Source organism: Lissotriton helveticus, chromosome 9 (assembly GCF_964261635.1).
Source record: "Lissotriton helveticus chromosome 9, aLisHel1.1, whole genome shotgun sequence".
Classification (NCBI taxonomy): Eukaryota; Metazoa; Chordata; class Amphibia; order Caudata; family Salamandridae; genus Lissotriton; species Lissotriton helveticus.
In genome coordinates, this window is record NC_136070.1 from 239,925,639 (window position 1) to 239,949,204 (window position 23,566).

Consider the following 23,566-nt stretch of genomic DNA (forward strand, 5'->3'; position numbering starts at 1 on the left):
AATACATTTTTGTTGATAGAGCTCTGGCGATTAAAATAAAAGAGATTACTCATCTAGCTGGGCATATTTCGGTCCGCTCCTCTGTCCCCATGTTACTTCAGTGCCCAGGAAGCAGGCAGAATTCAAGGTGACCATTAAATTGAGCTCTCCTCCTTAATGCAGGTCTAGTATCTGCCTGAAAGCAGCTAGTGCTGACTTTTATCTTGACAGCGCCAGCTCAGCTTCTTTCAGGATAATCTGGGATGCTTTTAAAGCTTTTATTTGAGGGGTTTTGCGGAGGCATGTGCATTAAAAATGAGTCTGAAAGGGTGAAATTGGCAGATTGACCAAGAAGTGGGGGATTGGAAGCTGGCTTGCAGACGCAAAACATGTCATGGATACAGAAAGGGTATTGAAGCAGTTGGAAGAGGCGCAGCAAAATGTTAAAATCAAGCTGGATACAAAATGAAGGTGAAGGTGGCACACCAGATGCATGACACAGTTTGAGTATGGGAAGCGAGTTTGTGCGCTGCTGGCATGGCATGGTATGCGAAGGATGAGAGGTCCAGAAATACCATTATGAAGCTGGTCGTTAACCCCCAGGAAAATGCCTCAAACAAGGTGATGACGTGGAGGGGCATGACATGTAGGGGCATGACATGTAGGGGCACCTGTTTGCACTGTATACAGAAGAGGTGTTTCCGGATACAGATAGGCTCAGGGATTGGTTATGGGGTAGGGATCTCCCAGTGCTCGGGAATGCTGCCAAGGCATTTGATTGAGTATGTTGGGTTTAGTTGTGGGAGGCTTTGACAGTATTGGGTTTCAGTCCTCGTTTTATTTTGACTCTTCAGAGGCTGTATGAGAATTCTAGGGCAGAATTCTCTTCAATGGGTCATCGACTAGGAATGTTGACATTTGTAGAGGCATGGGGCAGGGCTGCCCCTGTCTCCTCTCCTTTTTGATATTTACTTGGAGCTGTTTGCCCAGTTACTTACAGAGGATGCTCCGGTAATTCCCTTCTATTACACACATTTTAACAATAAGATTGTGCTATATGCAGACTATCTGGTCATTTATGCATCAGACCCTGTCCGGGTTATTCCTAGGCTGAAAAGTTTGGCAGAGGAGTTTGGGGCCTTATTGGAGTATTTAGTGAACAACTCCAGGGTGGAGGTTGCAGATTGGACTGGGGAGGCACTGGTGTAGATCAAGTACCTGGGTATTATTTTTGTCAACCCCCTGGGGGCAGTGCCGTCGCATAATCTAGGGAGAACGATGAAGGAGGTTGACATACTTCTCACTAGATGGAAGAATTTGTGATTAACAATCTATGAGCAAGTGAATCTGATTACAATGTAGATTCTCCCCAAGCTGACCTATCTTGTTAACTGCACCCTACTCACATTTGCAAGATCGGCTATAGATACAATTCAGGGAAAATAACAAGCTTATATGGGCTTCTGGTGGGGCAAGGCTTGCTTGGAAAAAGTTGAGGTGTAGGCTGGTGAAGGAGGGCCTAGCCCTGCCCGAGCTGAATCTGTATTGTATGACCTTTCCAGTTTAGCAGAGATGATTAGGGAGTTGGGATCCACAAGGTTCCTGTATAAGTTTGGTGCCCTGAAATGTTTTTATAAAGTACGAATAAAAGTTTTAAAGGCTGGGATGTGCTTATGGTTCAGAGTCAGGAAGATCCTGGATATTGGTTACTACTCAGACTTTTCACCCATTTTAGATTCCCCAGTTACCCCAGAGTGCTTGCAGTATGGGTTGAGCCTTCCTCTAAGGAGGGCCGGAATAGCTACGTGGGGGAACTGTCTTCAGTACAGGGGGTACTACCCTTGTTAAGTCATGCAATGTATTTCCCTGGGTGTTTCTGTGGTACATCCGCCTAAAAGCAAGGGGGTTGCCATCTGGTATTGGAAGCTTCTGGATGCCGAGGATAGAAAAATGGTGGCGCCATAATCAGTATGGAAAGGAAACATCCAGGAGATCCAAATTACAATTTATGTGGCAAACGTCTTTGAAAATGTTGTATTTTGTGGTTAATCCAGCTAATCTGATCATGATGATGATGGGGGATTTGTATGGCGCAACTTAGCCCAAGGGCATCAAGGCGCCGACAATAACAGAAAATGACAAACAAACAACACTGAATCTTGCAGCACCAGATCAAGGGTCTACGGGTAAGCCTCCAGAAAAAGCCAGTTTTTTAGTTGTTTACGAAAGAGCCCAGGCGAGGATTGAGCAGCCAGTTCTGCAGGGAGGGAGTTCCAGAGCCTCGGCGCCAGAGTGGAAAAGGCTCTACCTCCCCATCTAGCCTTTACAAATCGCGGGACAAGAAAAAGGTTTTTTGAGGAGGAGCGCAGCACTCTACTAGGACTGTAGGGCTGAAGAAGGGACCTGAGACCTTCTGAACCAGAGCCATAGAAAGCCCCATGGGCAAGACAGAGAAATTTAACAGAAATCCTAGACTGGACAGGGAGCCAGTGAAGGTTTTTCCAGGCCAGTGATATTGAAGCAAGCCGAGGAAGATCCAGAACGATCCTAGCCGCAGCATTCTGAACCATCTGAAGGCGATGGACAGAAGACTTGTTCATACCCCCGTACAAAGCATTACAGTAGTCTAGTCTCGAAGAGACTAGAGCAACTGTAGCTTGCTTCCAGGCAGCTAGAGAGAGGTATGCAGCAATCTTTCTAAAGACCCTGATGACACCACAACAGGTGGACACAGTCCTACTGACTTGAAGGTCAAAGGAAAGAGAGGTATCAATCAGGACCCCCAGATTTCTGGCCGAGTGAGAGGGGACAGGACAATCCCCAAGAGAAGCCGGCCACCAGTCACTGGACCAGATATCCTGATTGCCTCCAAAAATCAGGATCTCCGTTTTATCGCCGTTGAGTTTTAAAACGTTCCGGATCATCCACTTAGAGACTGCGTCCATACAAGATCTAAACTTCGAGGCAGAGTCGGCCACCGATTGAGTGAGGGAAACCAAGATTTGGATATCATCAGCGTATGATAACACCTCAAACCCAAAGGATCTCACAACTGAGGCAAGGGGGGTCACATACATGTTAAACAATAAGGGACTTAAAGAAGAACCCTGAGGGACACCACATTGCACAGGCTTGGAAGGGGACAGAAACTCGCCCAACTTAACTCTCTGCTCCCTTTGATGGAGGAAGGAAGCCAGGAGACTAAGTGCTGAGCCTCCCACCCTTATCTCCCCCAGCCTGGAAACCAAGACCGAGGGGGACAGGGTGTCGAAGGCTGCCGTGAGGTCGAGAAGGACTAAGAGAGTGGTATGGCCCTTGTCAACCTTAACATGGATGTTGTCAATAACGACTGTGAGGGCGGATTCTGTACTGTGTTCCCTTCGAAAGCCATGTTGCGAAGTATCCAAGAGGTTAGAGTTCTCAATCTGAAGCAAAATATTTTTTTCACCCTCAACAGACTATACTGGACCCCCTCAAAAGATTGAAAAGTTTGCGCAAGATCCAACTCCCAGATGTAGGAGGTGTGGCCATTTAAAATTAACAATGAGCATTTTTTTCAACTGTTCTGGGATCAACTGTTATGGGATCGGAGGGCTTTGGGAGGATGTTGAGAACGTCGTAAAGGACATCTTGTGGCTCAATATCAAGCTAAGTCTTGAGCTGGTCCTGATGCGAGTGGATATGTCTCACGCAACCTTTTGAGTACAGCACAGAGGAGCCTATAGTTGTATCCCCCCACCTCTCTGCAACAGTTGGCTCCAAGCAGTACACTGGACTTGTCGGTTGAACACTGAGGGCAAGCTTGGTGGGTTGAATTGGATATGGGCCGACTTCATTATGTGGAGTGGTATGTTGGTACCAGAACTGGCAGAACGAGTGGTCCTATGATTACACTGAGATGCTGCTATGGGAGACTCAGCTCAGTCGGTGGGGCAAATCCAAATGAAGAAGGCTGAGGGCAGGATAATAATCATGTGATAGCGTGAGTTTGCAGAAGCTATGGTGATATAAGGACAAAAAAAGGATCTGGTAAAGGGCCGCAATCCAGGCAGAGTTATCTCGGCAATAGGTTGGGCAGTCTTTACGGCTGTTATTAAAAGAGCCCAGAAACCATATAGTTCATGGTGTATGTTATACACTAGCTCACTTTTAACTAGGAGAGCCGTGAGGATGCAGGTGGCAGAGTGGTGGGGATGTCACAATGCTGATGGAGGGTTGGTGGATGCTTCAGATACAAGCACAGGGTAGTCTGTTTTACTGAGTACTGTGGCACGGGCAGCCACTGCAGGTAAGAAAGTTTGGGCCAGCTGGGGAGGATTTCGAGAGACGACCACAAGGGAAAATTAAATAAGTAATTAATTTTCCCCGTGGTCGTCTCTCGAAATCGCCCCAGCTGGCCCCACCGCTCTTACCTGCAGCGAGCTAGTTGTTTCTGATGTGGCACTAGCGGTCTCCTCCTTTATTGGGTTATAGATCGGGCCGTAATGACGGGAGATGGAACCGATTTTTTTTGGCAACATTGTGAAAAAAACTCTGGTTTGAAAGCTGAAAAGGTTCTAGAAAAATTTAGATCACCTTAAGGGATCTGTTTTCAAATATCGAGAAATCGCATGTAAAGTCAAAGAACTCCTGTTTTTCAATCAGCAACTGGTAAAATTGGCACAGCTCCAATGCCCAAATGAGTAGTCAAGAACCTGGGAGTCTGTCTTGACCAACCCTTTACTATGAAACAGCAGGTTCTACCCATCACAGGCCCTTGCTTTCAAACACTTGTTGAGAAGAGCATTTCCATTCCTCCCACTTACAGCAAGGAAAACTGTGGTTCAGGCTCTTGTTGGCAGCTGACTGGACTATGGAAACTCCCTATTGGCCTCTGCAAGTGAGACGTTGCTATCAAAACTACAAGTGATGCAGAATACCGCGAATCGCCTCATTTGTAATCTTCCATCCAGGCCTGCATCTACTCCCTTCTTGCGTTCCCTGCACTGGTTGCTGGTCTGGAAGAGTATTGTTTTTAAAATGTGTTGCCTCGCACATAAAGCCCTGACAGGAAAAGGTCCCAGCTATTTAGCTTCGAAGTTAACTTATTATCGTCCTTCTAGATCTATGAATAAGGCTCTCCTAATGGTTCCACGGGTCAAAAAATCGCGATCTGGGAGCAGGTTGTTTTCTTACCTAGCCCTTCTGTATTGGAACAAATTACTGTTTCACATTTGCACATGCTCTGATCATCTCAATCAGGGTCGCACTGGTGGCGCCCTGTCGCCCTCTCCCCCCCCCAACAATGACCACCTCCGCAATAGATTTCTGCACCACCACCCTTTAACAGTCTCCATAACCACTCTCTCAGATGCATTTAATTAGTTTTATAGTGTCACTCATACACGTGAAGGCTGTCAGAGGACTTTACATTGCACACACATTACAGAAACACTCACTCATATATGTGTAACTCAATGTATAAGAAACGTTACAAAAGACAGAGGACTACAAGAGTAGAATTTATACGTCAGTCATACTGTTAGGCAGTATAGTTTAGGGGGGCTTGGTGTGGAGAGGCACAAACTCAGAATTTGAAATGTTACACCATGGCTGGGGGTTCTCTATTTAATAAACAGAAATTATATTTACCCAAATTAACCCTTTGTGAAACATTAGGATAATGAAAGTCTGGGGAAAAAATCAATGCGCTCTAATCTATACTTGAAGTCTGCATTTCAGTTCTTTGATGACAGTTAATAGCTCACTGTTTTACATTAGTTTAACTTGTAAACTGCAAGTAATAAAAGGAAGTCTCTGACGAAATCAGTAACCCACTAACCTATTTATGTTTTATTCACTTTGTGATTTGCATGGGACACGTTCTTTGCAGCAGGCATATTAACCCTCCGCACTACCTTATGAGGAATCAAAACTTCCACCAGTCAAAACTTCCACTAGACAAAACTAAGTCTCTCTCCAGGAAGAACAATAATCACCAGAGTTAGCTTGACATTTTTATTATTGGCTGAAAATAGCTGGAGGCCAGGAACGCGGCAGCGGGTGCTTTAAAAAAACAATCTAAAGTAGCACACACGATGTCTGCACCCGTTGCGGTGGCACCGGTCGCACCGCCCTAGAGCCGTCCCTGATTTCAATTTTAGGAAAGCACTTAAGTCTATACTGTTCTAACTTAGTTGCTTTCCATTGCCTATAAACTGTTACCCCTCCCAGGGTGATTTGTGTGCGATATAAATTAAAATAACATAGCAATTCGCAGATTGAATGCAGTTATCCCACTCCACTCTGTCGGCAGTGCATTTGTGCTGAACCTGGATGATACACCAGCTTCATAGCCCTCCGACTACACCAGCTTCATAGCTCTCCGACTAAGAACAAAATAGTTTTTTGGAACTTTAACAGTTATTCTTTACCAATAGAAGTGCATTACTTATTTTGAGATATTAAGAATTAAAGCTGAGCCGAAACTGCCCATCGCCACTGCGTGAGCGGCATTGTTTATCTTTTATTCCCACAACGTTGTGCAAATGAAATATAGCAACTGTACTTAATTCAGTTACAGTGCAAATGGTGCCTCCTAACTTGGAGGCTGGCTCGCCTGCACTGGTTGCAGCACCCTAAAGCTGGCACGCTGGTTCTGCACCCATTTACAGTTCAAGAGCGGGGCCACTTCACTGTGTTTTGACTTCCTTACTACATTTGATAAAGTCAGTTGTAATTTACCATGGGTGAGATTATAAGAAAACTATTAGAAAGTGGTCATGTAATGGTTTTTAAAAAAAAATAAATGTACGGAGTTTTCTACAGTGCAAACTTGATCTGAACGTATCGGGTATCAGAGCACTTTACACAAGCACCAGTTACGTTACATGAGGACACATTCATTTTTGTCAGGCACGGGGAGATTAAGTGATTTGTCCAGAATCACAGGATGTTGCGAGCCCTTGCCAAGACTCAAACCCGGTTCTCCAGATTTGAGGTCGACCGCCCTAACCATTAGACCAACTCCTCTCCCCGATGTTTGATTGTAAGTGATTATTTATATAGTGACTGAGTTAGATTGTCCAAAACCAGAGAATCCCTCATAGTCTGACAAGGCCATGGTGGTCCCCTCTCCCCACTTACTATATAGTCTGCTTTATTTTAGTGATTTGGTTAGTGACCTGAAGGCTGTAATCTACATCTTCTGTGCCTGAGAACAAGCAGCCTAAAAGCTCTTGAGAATACAGATTCATTGTCAGGGGAAACGGCCTCTACAACGAAGCCGTTTCCACGAAAACCTTTACCACGCATGCTTTACAACGCATGCGTGGTAACAACGAGAGGATTTACCACGCATATCTTTACTACGAAATACGTAGTGTGGTAAATTGAAAAAAAGGGGGGGGTTTGGGGGGTCTCCCCCAAAAACGAAAAAATCGAGGGATAAAAAAGGGGGGTTTGGGGGGGCTTCCCCTCCAAAAATAAATAAATACCTGAAGTGACGAACATCAAGCGATCAGCGTCGTAAAAGAGGAAACGGAATTAAACTTCCGCTTCGTCTTTAGGACGTACGGCCGACATAACCAAGAAGAAAGACGTAACAAAGAAGATGGACAGGAGACGAGTTGAAAAGGTAAGGGAAACTGATTTTTATTTTAAAAATAAGGGTTAATGGCAGGGGTAATGAAAAGGAGTAGAGGCTGGGGACGTGAAAGAGGACAGGTGTAACCTTTAACAAGAATATGCCCTCACCATGCATAAATTAACAACGAAAAACGTTGTTAATCTATGCGTGGTAAAGGAATATTAGTGGTAAAGGTTATGCGTAGAAAACGAATTCCGTTGTAACGCATGCGTGGTAAAGGCATGCGTTGCAACGGAATTCGTTGTAACATCATATATTCCATTGTCAGTTGTCACCACTCTCCATAGGGCCCAACATTAATGATAGGCTCCGACTAGCGGTGGCACAAATGGCTGTGAAATCTATGATAATTGAAACCGATGGGGATTGCCTAATGCTTGTTTTCAAATGAGTGGATTTGTGACTGCAGGTCATGCTCAATTGTTGCTCACTCCCTTCAGTAGAAGTTCTTTTGGCCATTTTCGGTAAAGATTCAACGCTGGATTACATTCCAATCACTAACTGTTATGAACTCTTAAGATCTAAATTTCATTAAGTTTGTTGCATATTTTTAAAAACTTTCCAAATGTTCTCTTTTAATAAGAGATCTTATTTGTTATACTATAATTACATGCGCATTTATAGTTCTGTTTATGAGTGTAGCTTTTCATTAAGATGAAATTTCATATTGAATCCGTACGATGTATATCTATGTATTTATAATTAGATTATTTTTATAAAGCTCATACGAGGCTAGTTTACAGGTTTGTGATTAAATAAAAATAAACAGTACTGTACAAAAAAGGCACATATGGCTGGGAAGAGCAGCTGTAACTCAAGCTGTATTGTGATGCGCACTTGCTATCGTTGTCATAGTTGCTCGGGAAATTATTAAACTATGTGTGGCAGAATAAATTATCGCTGCAACAGAATATGTTTACATTAGATATGAGTAAAAAGCGCGGGTTTAGTTATCATAGTTGACAATATTAGTTTGTGTTACAATTAGTCGCGCAGACCATGTTTGATTACTAGGAACATGTGTGAGATGCTATTATTGGGTTGCAGGTTTCCTCACATTCATTATGTGCTCACAGAGAAGGGCACAAGTTATGGCCTTCTTGAAAACTTAATTGTAAACGTTCTGGAGAGCTGCAGATTGCAGTTGAAAAAGAAGGAAACAAATGAAAAGGAACCTATAAAAGACTTTTTTTTAAATGGAAAAGTATATGACTGGCCAATCAGCCCGGGCACTGTAGCGCCTTCATATTCAGGCCGATGTGCACTTGATCAGGAAAACATGCTGTCACTTATTTCGCCATAAACTAAATGTACGAAATGAAGTAACCCTGTGCCCCATGCAGTATGCTGTTCTGGATAGAACCAGAATATGATTGACGGTCAGAACATACAAAAGAGGGGCTCATTTGAATAACCTCTATTCTGGTAGAGTTTAACATTTTGTTTTCAGATCTCACATACCAGACAGCACAAGCGCTGTCTCGTGAAAGACCTGTTGGCTTACCAAGAACTTACAACCTGCCCATTGCTTACCATTAATTAATTGACTTTATTGTTGCTCTCATTTGCTTCCTTTTAATTTAGTGGTGTTCCTCTTTTCCTTTTTGTCTCCCTCCCGGAGCATAGCCGCTTTAATATCCTTTTGATTAGCTGATTTGTACCCTTCACTGCTTACTTTTAGGAAATTACTTTTTTCTTTTTGTTAAGTACTCCATGAGAGTCTGTGTGGTTTCCATCTTTCTCTCTCGTGTACTTGTCTCATGCCAGACTTCCCAGCGTTCTATGTCGCTCTCTTCTAATATGCTTCTCCTATGCCTCTGAGTTTGCGCTCTCCCTCATGTGCGGCTTTATCCATTCTCCCTCCCTCCGGCTTTATATTTTGTGAATATTTGGAAATTCAGTTAGATCTTTTGCTGTGAGGGCCTGGTGATTTTTTTTCCTGTAGCTCTGCCATTTGGTAGAAGGTGTGGAAGTGAAGGATGGGACTGCAGTCTTAGATGTTGAAGGTGAACCAATCTCTTTGATGAGGCCAACCTTTTGTCTCACTGCTCAGTGGCTGTGAAAGTTCACACCTCTCTTTGCCTCTGTTGGGGGTGCTTCAGGGCAGACTACCATGCTGTGAGAAACACAAATCTATACAAAAAATGTGTCTGGAGAATTGCTGCCTGAAAAAAGAACCACCCTAAATACACATCTCTTGTCTGATTCGACAATATATGAGAGCCACAGTTCTACCTATTGTTCAGGTTCCAAGTTCTCTTTGACAAAGGCCAAAGAAAAAACAAGCACTCAAGCACACAATAGTACAGTCATGAAAAGTCCAACTCGTATTGAGTGATAGGCCGCTGACAGTAAATAAATCCAGTCCACTGAAGTTTAGTTCTTCCTTTACTTCAAAGTCAGGGTTACTGACAGAAAAATCCAAAACACTGCAGCTGACACGTGTTTCGTCCTCCTGGACTTTTCAAGGCTGCAGATCATATTACACTGGCATTACAAATATTGAACAATGTTTACATATATCCTAGTGGGTGTTACTACTAGCCATCACCATGTGATTGAGCCAGCCGTGTATGTGAAACCCGTATGAAGAGCATAGACATCTTTGGACCAAAATAAAAAAAATCTCAGATTCCGTGCTCTGAAATTAGTGCTCCTTTTGAAAAGAGCGGGAAAGTTAGTTCAGAGCAATCACCATGTGACACAAATGACACCATGATGCCAATTGTGAAAAAGAGTGAGTCTTAGCAGACTCAAAGTGCAGACCTCCACCTAGAGAATCAGGAGAAGGGTGAGTAATAGCATACCTATAAAGCATAAAGCAACTGTGAGTTTTCAAATCTCCTCACAGATTCTGTTAAATCAAGTGTATATTAAGATGTAGGGTGAATCTTTCCAGAAGATCCCCGTCATGGACAGTGCTACTAGACAATGTATAGAAGGAATCAAGAGAAAACCAAATCTCCTCAAAGATTCTGTTAAATCAAGTGTATATTAAGATGTAGGGTGAATCTTTCCAGAAGATCCCCGTCATGGACAGTACTACTAGACAATGTATAGAAGGAATCAAGAGAAAACCAAATCAAAACCAAAGTTATGCACTATCTCAAAGGAGTAGCTTATGACATATGGGACGGAATCATGCAAACGGGGGGTTGATGATCACAATGGTACTCTCATCTAAGAGCACCTACCCCCAACTCCTGTCTGTTCCTTTAAAGTCAAGGAAGAAGAATGTAGGTTGGACCTTGATAAGTCCACTTTAAAGAGAAAAAAAAAAAAAAAAAGCAGCTTAATTGCCCCCTTATGAAGAGCAGAGGAGAGCATATGACACTAAATTGGCTATATAGCCGGCCAGTGTTACACCACCAAAGTACCAATTCCGATCACTGCCTGTGGGCATGCAGTGCCTGCAAACCCCACGGTTCAAGAGGACCTACAGTTGCCTCCTTTATTCTAGCCAACAGAAAAGGTCTCTTGTTGACTTACATTGAATAAAACAGAAGAGCATGCACCCAAAGACATTTAAAACTATTAAGCAAACCCCACGTATTCACGTCGTAAATAACCACAAATAGGGGCAAATCTTAAAAATTATGCTGTGCACCTAATGATGTCACCACAAGAGACGTATGGTCTCCAGTCACACTGATCCAGAATGTTTAACAGTTCTCCATCAGTCAACACTATGTAAAATTAAATAAGACGTGATGTAAGTGACCATATAGGTCAAAGTAGGCATTTAAGAGAAGACTGGCAACACACAGTTACAATTGAGAGTTTTTAAACATGAACTAAGGAGTATTCCCACCACTGCCCTGATGACAATGCTATTAGTGGACTAAGAGGCAAGACAGGGTTCATGTGTACCTTTTATGTGAGCTAGATTATTAGTATGTTCTACATTTAAAATACATACATAACATTAATTTACCTTAATATTATCATAAAAATATTTTTACAATTTGTTTTCAAGTTAAATAAATGTTTTTACTTTTCCCTATACTTTATTGTAGGGAGACTTCATAGTGTGTGTAGGGATCTCCCTATGATAAAATATAGAAGACATTTAAGAAGTTTATTAAACTTTATAATACATTTGTAGAACTATTTATGTTAAATATTAATGTAAATTAATTGCATCTATTAATCTTTAAATGTAAAATAAAATTTGAAAAACTTACAGTACTATTAACTAATGTTGAATACATTATTTTAATAATTTAAATATATTACAGTAAATGAAAATAATTTTTCTGAAAATTAAATACATTCCCACTGAAGGTAAAAAAAAAATTGAATTAATTTATTAAATGATGTATATAATGAATTACAAGTGATGTAATTATATTTTAATACAGATGTTGCATTCATTTTTAAATTGAAAAGTTTATTAAAATATTTTATAATTAAGTAAGTAGAATTTTAGATTATTTAACATTAAATCATATTTATAGTTATAACTATTTATATAACCCAATTTAATATTACATTCCTGTTTTCTATGGTAGGGTGTTGCAGTGATTGCTCTTCTGTGGTGTTGGACTGACTACTGTTTCTTTTTTGAGAGTAGTAGTTTACAGAAATTTGTCTCAAGCACCTTTTTAGTGGGGTGAAGACATGTACGTCTAAACGTTTGATTAACTTTACATTCCGATTTTGTGAATAGCCAAAGGGAGTAGAGTTAGTCACAAGTTTAGGAGTAAATGATACTTGTAAATTAATCACAAGAGTAAGTTATCTTTGTGAATAGCCCTGTCGCAGTTAGTTTTTGATGTCTTCCTTTTATTTAATTGCCTTTCTACTCGACCTGTAACTTGTGTCGTTGCTAATAATGGTTGTTTACAGACAATTCCCTACCTTAATCTAAGGGATTAGAAACATAAATTGATTTTCTTTTCATTTCCTGTAAATTGCTCTCTTTTGAGTTTCCATTTACTGGTTTAACCAGAGATGGTGTACATGAATTTATCTCTTTTAACGCTATAGCAATTATTTTTAATAGACCGGTTTGGGACTTCATTTCATTATTATTTAACACTAAAGTTTCAAATATACTGTGTAAAGTTTTCTGCATTAGTAATAAAACATCAAAGAAGGTGTGGAGGCCAAAGTATCCACTAAGAACCACATAATTTGACTTCAACTTCTCAGTTTTTCTTGCTCCTTACATTGTTTCCCTCATCAGAACCACTTTCAATCTCCTGCAGTGTAGATTTAATAGGCACATCTTCAATGGTCCTGCTGAGATCTGGAGCTTCAAAATCTGATTGAGGGATGAAGATAGACATGGTTCTAAAATATCCATACTGTGATCCAAGAGGAATTTGCTGGAGCCAATTCTACCGAAAAGAAAAATTCTGCTTGTATTCCTGGGTTTATATCCTTATCTACTAGGGATAACAAGTTATCATCCACCTTTCTGCACTCGAAATGTTTTCCTACACACATCCTTATTGAAGAGGCGAAGGAGGCAGATGCAGGAACTGAGAGATCATTATTACCAGCTGGTATTGACTCGCATTTCCCTTTTCCTCCAAGCGGATCTAGATCATCTTTAGAAGGAATCACAGTCAACCTAGAAGTTAATTAATCTATTGACTTATTAATGATCTTCCTTCTACTGTTGATTATACCCTTCTTAAATAGCTGTATATTCCTTGTCAATATCCTCTTTACTGGTGTGATTGTGACAGTGTCAAACGTATCCAGTCAATTTATCCTCCTGTCTGCCTGAAGCTTTAAATAGTGCAAACAAACATGTAAACACTTTTATAATAAAATACTCAACTCACCATACTGCGCCGGCAAATGCCTCTTGAACACCATCACCTGTCTCCTATGGTCCCTCTCCACTTCATGACTTGCAATTATTGATGCTCCTATGTAGTCTATTCGGCTATTCAAAGTTTTTTTTTATACTCACTATTACTATCATTAATCGATTATGCCACTGTGCCTGCTTCTGCTTATTGCCTTATTAAGTAGCTGGTCAATTGGCCCAATATAATCCTTGGGGCAACAGGTCTTTCGGTCAGCCTCACCTCCTGTTACTATGATTAGGGGGCTACCTCTCAACCCCTCTGTGCCTAGCTTCCTAGGAGCTCACCCCTGCTCACTGCTTGCAGACTGCCTAACTACCTGCCTGCTCACTAGTAGGCAGGAAGAATCTCCAAGCACATTCAAATCAAAAAGGCATTCCCTTTCGCTCCAGCAGGCCGTACCGAACATACGCTTTCCCACAATGCAAAAAGTGAAATACAATATTTTTTTCAGCGAAAGCACACAACGTCTGCCCAATCAAAATCTGTACTCGAGGAAATTAACATTTGAGCAGTCAAAGCTTGCTCTCAGTGCTTATAAAATCTCTTAGTAGATCTCATGAGATCTGGCAGCAGCTGCGCTGTCAATCCAGTCCTAAAAAATTCTGCGTGTTCACCAAAATTCACGCTTCCCCCCCCTTCTCGCTGATAATTCTCGTTCCAGTAGTTTTTATAACTGAACTGCTAAATTTAAGAGCTCCACTTACCCAGCTGTCGAGAACTGCCCCTACTCTTACTACTTCCTTACTCTGATAAAAAACAGGTCATTTACGTCTGTTCTTCCCCTAAAAGTGCTCTACTGTGTATTTTTTCATCCTGTTATTACAGGCTTTTTAAAAAAATGTGTAACATTGCCAGTTACACTAGTTCAGGTCTTTGGCAAAAGTGATTTTTCATGAATAAAATTAAATACAAATAACAGAGCCACAGTATGTAGTGCAAGGTAAGGTTGCAATGAAGCACGGCCTCACAAAGAACCTAGGGAAATGTGTTTGTTCCTTGAGAAATCTTCTTAGCTGGCTGAATGTCTCAGTGAGTTCGGTGCTTCTATGCTGCGATCCCGCTTTCTATCCTTTCAAGATCACTAAATTGAATACCATTATATTAAGTCATAGCTTTAAGACTTGGTATTTATAGCCGTTAGAAAGGGCAGAACTATGGTACAAGGAGCTATATATAAAAATAGTATGCCTTAGGGGATAATGCTTTCGTGTATCTATTGTCTTGTGCTTGTAGTCTAGCATCAAGTCTGATTTGTAGTTTATGAAGCAGTGGTCAGACCAAATGCTTATCTTGTGTCTGAGTCACAAAACTCTAAGCACGTAGAAAATAATGTGATATTCGACTGCAGGCGCTGGGCACACAAAGACGACAAATAAGCTGACGCTGGTGGGCATTCAGAGGCCAGGAAGGTTTGATGCCAATGTGGTGAACACCACCACTCTTAAACTACAGGTGACAACACCAACATTTGTAAATACATTTCTTACACTTGTAGTATGCTTAAGCTGCACCTCAACAATCCAGCTGTAAATGCAACAGCAACTGTGGAAAAGTGTTTTAAAAAGTGTCAATTTGTCAGAAGGTGTGGTAGGAAGGAGAGACATTTAATATAAAAACAATCTTAAATTGCAAAAGGAAGCACAATCGAATACTTACATTAACATTTCTTAACGCTGTGTATGTTCATATGGTTGGAAATTAAGGGTAAGTCTGTTTTTCATAAGTTCAGTGCATTTACACCGATAGTTTATCCAGAATTTATTCCTGTATAAGTTTATAAGCATAGTGAATCTGCCAAATGGGTGTAAATTATTACCTTTCGTAAGCGCAACTTATGCATGTTATGTCGTTGAGACTCCAGCCTTGCATGTGTTCACTGTGGTAGTAGGCAAGTCCTGGAGACAGTTTATGAATATGTTTTTTTCTGAAAACCATCAAAGCGCTAGGCATTTATTATGATACAACTTCGAACCATCTATATTTTGACTATTGGTCTAATTTAAATCCCCTTTAAGTGCCAATATGTTGTGTGGCTAGATTGGACTTAGTTGTGTGATATTCCTACATTTACACTTGTGCTATATTGAATCTTCATATTCTCCTGTTTCTTCTAGAGCGAACCAGAACCTGCTATTCGTAAGAGTTACCAGGCTGTGGAGCGAGATGGTGAAATTATCAGGGTACGAGACACTGTGCTTCTGAAGTCTGGTCCACGAAAGAAATCCATGCCATATGTGGCAAAGATTTCAGCTCTGTGGGAGGATCCAAGCACAGGTAGGGACCGTCTCAAATATATGTTACATCACAAAAACATGCGGTAGCAATGCTTAATGACAAAGACATTTGGTTGAATGAATCTCAGAGCTCAAATGATACTGGTTCTCGTGACAGAAATCTTTTCTGAATGCGTGCAAATTTGAAAAAATAAATTGAGCGAATTCGTCAGTTTTTCTTTTTATTTGGCCTGGATGTAAGACCAACTCAACGTTCTAAGCAGAGCACTTGATAAGTGCAGTCAGCAACTAGGTAGAAACACTCAGTCAATGTGCAGGAAAATGTCACAAATGGGAATTGAATCAAACCCATTTGAACAAAATCTTCCATTGCTGGGGAAAGCCAAAACTCAGTCTCCACCACCAACATTAACCACAAAAGTGGATATTGTGCCAGTAGGCACAGACTTCTGGGGCCAGGGGGAATACCTTTTCGATAGCATGGTTGCATTTGCCTACACTTTTCATCCACTTTAACTCACCCCTAAAGTGCTGAGCATAATAAGACAAGAAGTGTGCTGTCTAATACATAGCTGCCAAGGTTTCAGATTGCTATGTGTGACATTTTCATAATTCCAGTGAAATTATGAGTGACATTTCAATGACTATGTGTGACACTTTATCGCAAACAAAATCAAGCAAGGAAGACTAGGAAAACATATAAATAACAGCAATTGCACCCATTTGAGCAACAACACTCTAAGAAGATGTTTAAACTGTTGGAAATAATCAGAAACTGAAGCACCAAGTGCCCTTCTAAGCTGACCATACTGTTAAACAAAACGAGGACTCAGATATGCACCACTCATTGGCAGTGCGCGCCGCACCACTGCAAACAAAAGAAGGTTTCTCTAAATTTTAGCAACAAGAGTTATTGTAGTAGGGTCAGATTATGTGTTGCAAAACCGGCGCAATGTGCCACTTGCTCACCTCATGTGCAGAATAACACAATTACTGCTATAAGGGGGGAGAAAAGAAGGCGATGAAGACTGTTTTCCAGATTGGGTCTCATCACTTGAAATCATACATCATCGGTCGCTGGGGTACTGAATGTATCCGAGGCGCAGACTCCACTACCGAAATTTTGAGCAGGTGTTCTCTTAATTTCTTCAGCTCTGACAAACGTTACATTTTATTAAGAGCACTGAACTGATCGTTTTACGAGTTAACATGTTATAAGTAATGTTTAAAGTTGCACTTGCTTACTTGGATTTGAGGCAGGCTGGTACATGATCTCACAGTTGCAGGCAGCAGCTCGGCCCGAGTCACTGACCCCTAATACGGCAGGATCATGAATATATACCACACTACGCATTGCGCACTGAGCAGCAGTCCGAAAGTGCACTGGTGAACAATATTCTCTGCAGTGATTAAGGGCGGCAGCAGGCACACAACGGCGGGTCAGCAGCAGGCAACGTAGGGGGGTCGGTGAGCTTCAGAGAGGCGGAGGCAGGCTGGTGGTGGTGCGAGCGCTGGTGTGCTCCTCTCCTCAGCTGCTCAGGATGATCTTTATAATAATAATCTGCTCCTGCCTCTTGTCATGAGTGATCTGTCCAGTGAACGCCGGTGTGCATGATTGAGGGGGCACCATTGACAAAATAATGAAAGAAAAAACTACTACACTCACCCTGCCGCGCTCTCCGAGAGTTACGAATACAGTGTCTGTTGCAATCACGTGACCTCACCATGTCACGTGATTGCCGTGGTAACCCCGGCCGGCGGCAGCAGCCGGGCTAATTATGAAGGCTCATTGCTGCAGACAGGACAGCAATGAGCCACCAGTTCGGCGCGATGCTCCTGACCTGAGCAGACTTTCACACTACTACAATCACACCCTCTGCCAGAGCAGTATACGCGTGCTCATCGGGAGTGCACTGTTTGGCCAGGATAACGATTTCCTTTGCACCGCCGGTGGTGTCAAGGAGGCAATACAAATGCGTGACTTTACATTTTCGTGCGGTGATGCGGATCACTGCACAAAAATGCGTTAGTATCACGCCTGATGCGTGATACTTGGCAGGGCTGCTAATATTAATAGCCCAAGCATGGCCTAGACAATATTAGCTCACGGAGATGAAGCTCATTCTCTTATCAGAGGCACCATGGGTCTGATCAACACAATCAGCAGACCAGCTGTCTCGAGCCAACAGCTCAAATGTAGAAGGACTTCCACTGGCCAGGACATCATCCACAAATAAAACATACAGGGCAAAATAGAAAAGATTCTGCGTCTGGTGTAAATACCAGAGCCTTCATCTGTTAGCAGTGTTGTCTCACTAGATTCTCCCGTTATTGGTTGAATTGGGACAGTGAGGTTTTATGCCAATCAAAGGCAAGCAAAGCTTTATTCCATTTTCATAAAAGGAACCTTAAACGCATATAAAAACAAAGATAGGTTGCACAGTCATAATCGTAGACAATTACATGATTTAGCTCTAAAAACTCTATAAAACATCATTACTTTATAGCCATTTTTCCTGAGACAAACCACAAACCATACATATTATGCTAGAAATCCTACAGCAAACGATAAAGTATTGTGTTGTTGTAAAAACAGTAATGCAAGGCGGCATTGTTTAAAATTATAGTCAAGAAGAATAGGCAGTATAAAGCATTTTAAAGTGACCGTATAGAAAGTGCAAAAGAAGTGCATTAGCGAGATACATCATCACAGGGGCATTTAATCAGTATGTTCGACCAATCATTGATGTTAGGAAAAGTGACTAGATGGTAAAAAAAGGCTAATCTAAAACGTGTCACAACGAACCTGTGATGACAGTTTTGTACAGAATTAAGATATGGCTGGAAGCCGAGAGTGATAAGAATCATCTGTTTTTTTACAACACTGGATTTCTCTAATTCCTGGAATAATCTTCTTACTTAGAGCAGAAAAAAAATATTGTCTCATTAGTTTGTTTCTTCTGATAGTGTGAAGTACAGTAGGGTCCTCAAAATATTTGACATGACGCAGCTCCAAACAAGACTGTTTTACAAACTTAAACCAGGGAATTAGGCGTGCCAAAACAATTTAAAACAATAATTAAAACATTTACGGTTTAAAACAGTTTATTCAGAAGTCCATACTTTGTGCCATAATAAAATTGCCTGAATTCTAATCTAGTCAGTTAAAAACGAAACCCTAAGTTCAGTATGGCATACAAAGGTGGTGCAGCTCTGAGGGACAGACAAAAGATGCCTAAAATAATAAATAAGTATTCTCTACCACCTGGAGCTGGTTGATGTTGCTGTAGTCCCAGATTTCCGCACCATATAGAGCTGCCGACACACACTTGGCATTATATACATAGTTAGCATCTCCCTCACAGGCTTCTTGCCAAGCTCAATGGCAAATTTTACCAGCACAAAAGTAAATCTATTAAAATTCAGCCTCCTGTTATTTACCGCTGAATTCCATGAGCCTTGTGCCTCAGATAAAATATATATAGAAAAGGGGAGCGACCCTACTAACCAAGAGACAGGGTACCATGGCAGAGTGTAAAAGGAATTTCTCTTGGATAAGCACAAATCAATCAAACATACAACCAACCTTGTAATTCAGACACATTTATACATGCATACCTGAAATAGAGGAAAAAGTTAAATTTAAAAACATGTTGGGGCAAGTCTGTTGGTGTTTATAAATTAATTCCTGTGTGAGAGAACCAATTTTGATGTTTTACTTTGTCACATTTGTCTTGTCTCTCTGGGTAGTTTTTATTTTCAACATTTGTATTGGACCTTTTTTTACTATTTGTGTACTTTGGTATATTATGTAATAAATTATATTTGTGTTTTTAATTTATTGATTCTAGTCATTTTCTATATACAACTGTTTCCTATGGTCCTTTGTCCCAACAGGTTTTTAAATTTAACTGTTTCCTCTGTTTCAGGTATGCATGTATAAATGTGTCTGAATTACAAGGTTGGTTGTATGTTTGATTGAAGATTTGTGCTTATCCAAGAGAAATTAATTTTACCCTCCTCAGATAAGAGAAGGTCGGAGTGAGGCTTAACTTAACATTGCCAATCACAAAATCACGACACTTCCTGGCTTTTCTCCCACCTTTCATTGTAAACGTTTTCCCTATATTAACATTCAAGCGTAGGTCTAGCTTGTGGTTGACGAAACCGGTGAGTAGTCGCTGCAAATTCAACGGGGTACAGGACATTCAAATAGCCTCATCGGCATAGAGCAGACATGGAATGGTTTTAGGCATGCCTCATTCAAAGTCTATTGCCCCAAGTAGGTTTTTTTCGAACGGATTCAGACAAACTTTGCTCTGTGCTAACATGCTGATCAAGGATTCACCAAAGACCCCTTCAGTGTTTTTCCCGATGCAAGACGTCCTCCAGTTTCATGGTAACTAAACACTGTCCGTTCACAGCTGGTGGGAAGTCTGTTTGAGCTGATCCTTAAAGCAGGAACAGCATACATATTTTGGAAGTTCACGCTACATCTAGCATAAACATCAGTCAGTAGTGGTAGTGAAATACAGGCGCTCACAATAAAGAATCATTTCTCCAGTTTTGCAAAGACAAAGTGACATTAAGAACAAACCTTCATTTCCTTCCCAAGATTCCGACTGGCTTTCACTTGAATGAGCCAATGGCAGTGAAAGCATTTTCTAATATACCTCTAGTGTAGCTGAAAGACATCAATAGGTGTTTAAATTCTACATCAATAGAAATAAGGGCTTTCTTATTAGGTGAAGTAGCAATAACGTAGTGTCATACAAACAAAGGCAGACCACTTCAAGGTCCTCTTACAGCGCACTCCACAAGACGTTTCTCTGCTTTTGCAGCGCTGTTTGCCTAAGTGCTATTAGCACGCATTTGCAGAGCACCAACCTGGAAGAATTAAAACACCTATACTGAAGACTCTTGTCTAGAAGTAACTGTACAAAGATACTCAGAACTGGGACAGGTGGTCCTTTGTCATTTATTTTAAAAAAGTGAGTCCAATTTTGCTTTATCCACCATCCATTGTTATACTTGTATAGTGTCTTAAAATACTTCTTTTTATTCTAAATTGAGCATGTGAATCTAGGAATTCTCTAATGATGGAGAAGAAAATAGTTACTTACCTGTAACAGTTCTCAAGCTTTGGTATCTTTCATAGATTCACATTCGGCCACTAATACTTCATAATCTGAGGATTGGTAGACTCTAGTAGTGCGGTCTTGATTAGGATCCCATCATTTTAGCTGAAGTTCTGTTCTTTTTCAAAGAGGTTGTTCGGCTACTAAAGTGACAAGATTTACAGCTCCTTAGGCTATGTCAACATTATACTGCTATGGTAAAGTTACCATGGGACACCCAGCTGAATACCGGGGATGATTTGTGCATGTAACTCTTTTAAAGATACCAAAGCTGGCCAGCTACCGTTACAGGTATTATTTTCGTCTAACCTGTCAGCCTGGTATGCGTTCAGGGTGTCCAAATCTAAATTTCGCACTGTTTTCCAACAAGATTCTCAACAGGTTTCACTGGTGTAAAGTTGTGGGTAAATAGCCTCGGGATCACAATTTGTACTTACACAGATACCGCATACTCAGTTAGCGCATACTCAGTTAGCGCATGGGCAAAATCCCCAGAGTTGGAAGCCTGTCTCATGCACAAACTAGAGTCTACACACAGGCTGAAATTAGCACTGTAGTTGCAGTCATGTCCTTAGAGGAGTAGTTGTGTGCCACCATCGGCACTTTTGTAACTCCTTGTTGCATATGTAGAGAGGATAGTATGCGCTTTCAACACTCCTCATAGTTCACCAGTGGGAGTTTACACCTAAAACGGAATTAGCACTCGCTTACAATCAAGAGCAGAGCCCCATCCTTGACAAATCCATAGAACAGGTTTATTTTTTACGTTAATCTGCAGTGGGAGCAAAGGCTTAATGGTAGGCTGACAAACGAGTGCGGTGAAGCAAAGAAAGGTGGTGGTGCTTATTCACTGTTCGCTAACTCCCAGGATTAATGTCAGCAAACCCCGCGGTGGAGCGGAGTTTATTTTACTCTCTTCCAAACCAAGTATTTTCCAATCCAGGAGATGCAATTAATAATCACCATGTTAATAGCAAAAAACAGCATTGGTAACAACAGTAGTGTATCGTGGGAAGCGTTAACCTTCTTCAGTGGTTTGGCCTGTGTCTCTCTCTCTCTCACTCTAGCACATGATAAATACCAATTCTGAGGTGGGAATAGGAGTCTCACAGGGGTAATTATCCGGTATTATGCTGGGTTGAACCGCAGAAGAATGTATACACTGTACAGCAACTGATCAAGAATTAAACTCAAGCTATTTTTTCTTTCTATCTGGTTGATTATTATTGTCTTGAGTCTTTCTCACTTGGGCCTTTCAGCCAACAAGGAAGTTGAGCTTGGAGTCCAGTGGGGAAATGATGGGTTAATATTCAGAGTAGACATGCCAGGCGGCTTGTACAAATAGAACAATAAAGTGGTGACAATTGCACCTGGGATTATCGAGCCTAAGTAAGCAAACAGATGTTATCTGTGTGAAGTCTGATGCTGAATGGTGTAATAGGCAATGTGGAAGTAAAACTAAAGCTAGTGCCAGACAATTACAAAAGCGTTCTGAGCTGGTCCCTAGCAAATACCCTACGAGTCCTAGACTAATATAAACTTAAAAGTGGAGTATTTTACCTGTGCTTGGCACTCAGTAAACCTTCTCTTTAAGACATGTAACCCTGTCCTAATCCATCATTAAGATCAGTCCTTCCTAACATATGCACCCTAGTCATCAGCCGTGTCCTCTTTACATTGACTTGCAGTGTCCCAGTCAGCCAGAAGAGGACTAGGGAGTGAAGGTTGGGTGTGAAAAAAACCGAACCGTGCCTACTATCTCCTAATGCCATACCTTAGGCTCCCCTCAGTGCCTTATGCGAGGTATCGGCAACAGCAGCAGTCACACAGTGACAGTGCTTAGGATAAGGTCCTTTTGTACCTGCCAAGCTTTCTGTCTTCAACAACTCAGGTTCACCTCTAGGGTTTCATACTTCGATTTCTGTTTAGATTGGTCCTTATGATAGTGTTACAACCATAATTCACACAGTATATAGACATCTATTCTATTTCGTGGGTGTACAGGTTTACATCTTGACCAACTAGTTTGTATCCCTACCAGCATGAACGGATACAATGTAGACCTCATCAAACAAAATGATACAAACATCTCCAGGCAGGACACCCTACTGTTCCTACTCGCAGGCTCTTAAATTGTCCAATTTGACTTTAAAACTATGGTGCCCTCACTATCTCATTCCCTGCCTTTCACTTCCCATCACAAGCAACCAGCTTACACCCAGTTGTTTACAACTGATTCTTGAAACCTCAATAATATTTTTTCTGTATTATCCAACTGCAATGCTTTGTATTAAAACCATGCTACTAAATGCATTTGACATACTTGCTCCCCGAAACCTCAACAAACCAGAAGGTGGTGTTGTCTGTTTCATTCATCAAAAGTGAATAGGAATAGTATGGCCTTAAAGTCCAATTGGCTTCACACATTTATCGACTCCAATAAAGGCACCTATGCTTCCGATCTTAAATCTCACTATCACTGTTTTCTTTATACTAAAGTAAACTTTTATAGGACCAAAATGCAGGGTAGTGCCAGAGTAAGGTATGAGGGCTGTGTGGAACTATGCAACACTTAAACTCTCCTGGGTTTGCCCACAAACCCTGTGCAACGTTCATAATAGCATCGCTCATTACTTTCCAAGGGAAGAGAAATTCCTCTCACTATTTAAATGTTCTCTTGCTTTTCACCTGTCGTGCCATTGGTTTTCTGGCCACGGCATCTCATCAAAGGCCTTCGTCCTGTGAAATCTACTGCTTTAAAAC

The 23,566-nt window shown here is 41.2% G+C and overlaps 1 protein-coding gene across 5 annotated transcripts in view; it reads left to right on the top strand.

Moving 5' to 3' along the window:
• The window catches only part of BAHD1 (bromo adjacent homology domain containing 1), a 569,963-nt gene that overhangs the window by 506,579 nt on the left and 39,818 nt on the right, over positions 1 to 23,566 (top strand). For all 5 annotated transcript variants that reach the window (XM_078659804.1, XM_078659803.1, XM_078659806.1 and 2 more), the window contains exon 4: positions 15,546 to 15,705. In XM_078659804.1, the coding sequence (XP_078515930.1) occupies positions 15,546 to 15,705 (160 nt within the window). The remainder of the gene's footprint in view (positions 1 to 15,545; positions 15,706 to 23,566) is intronic.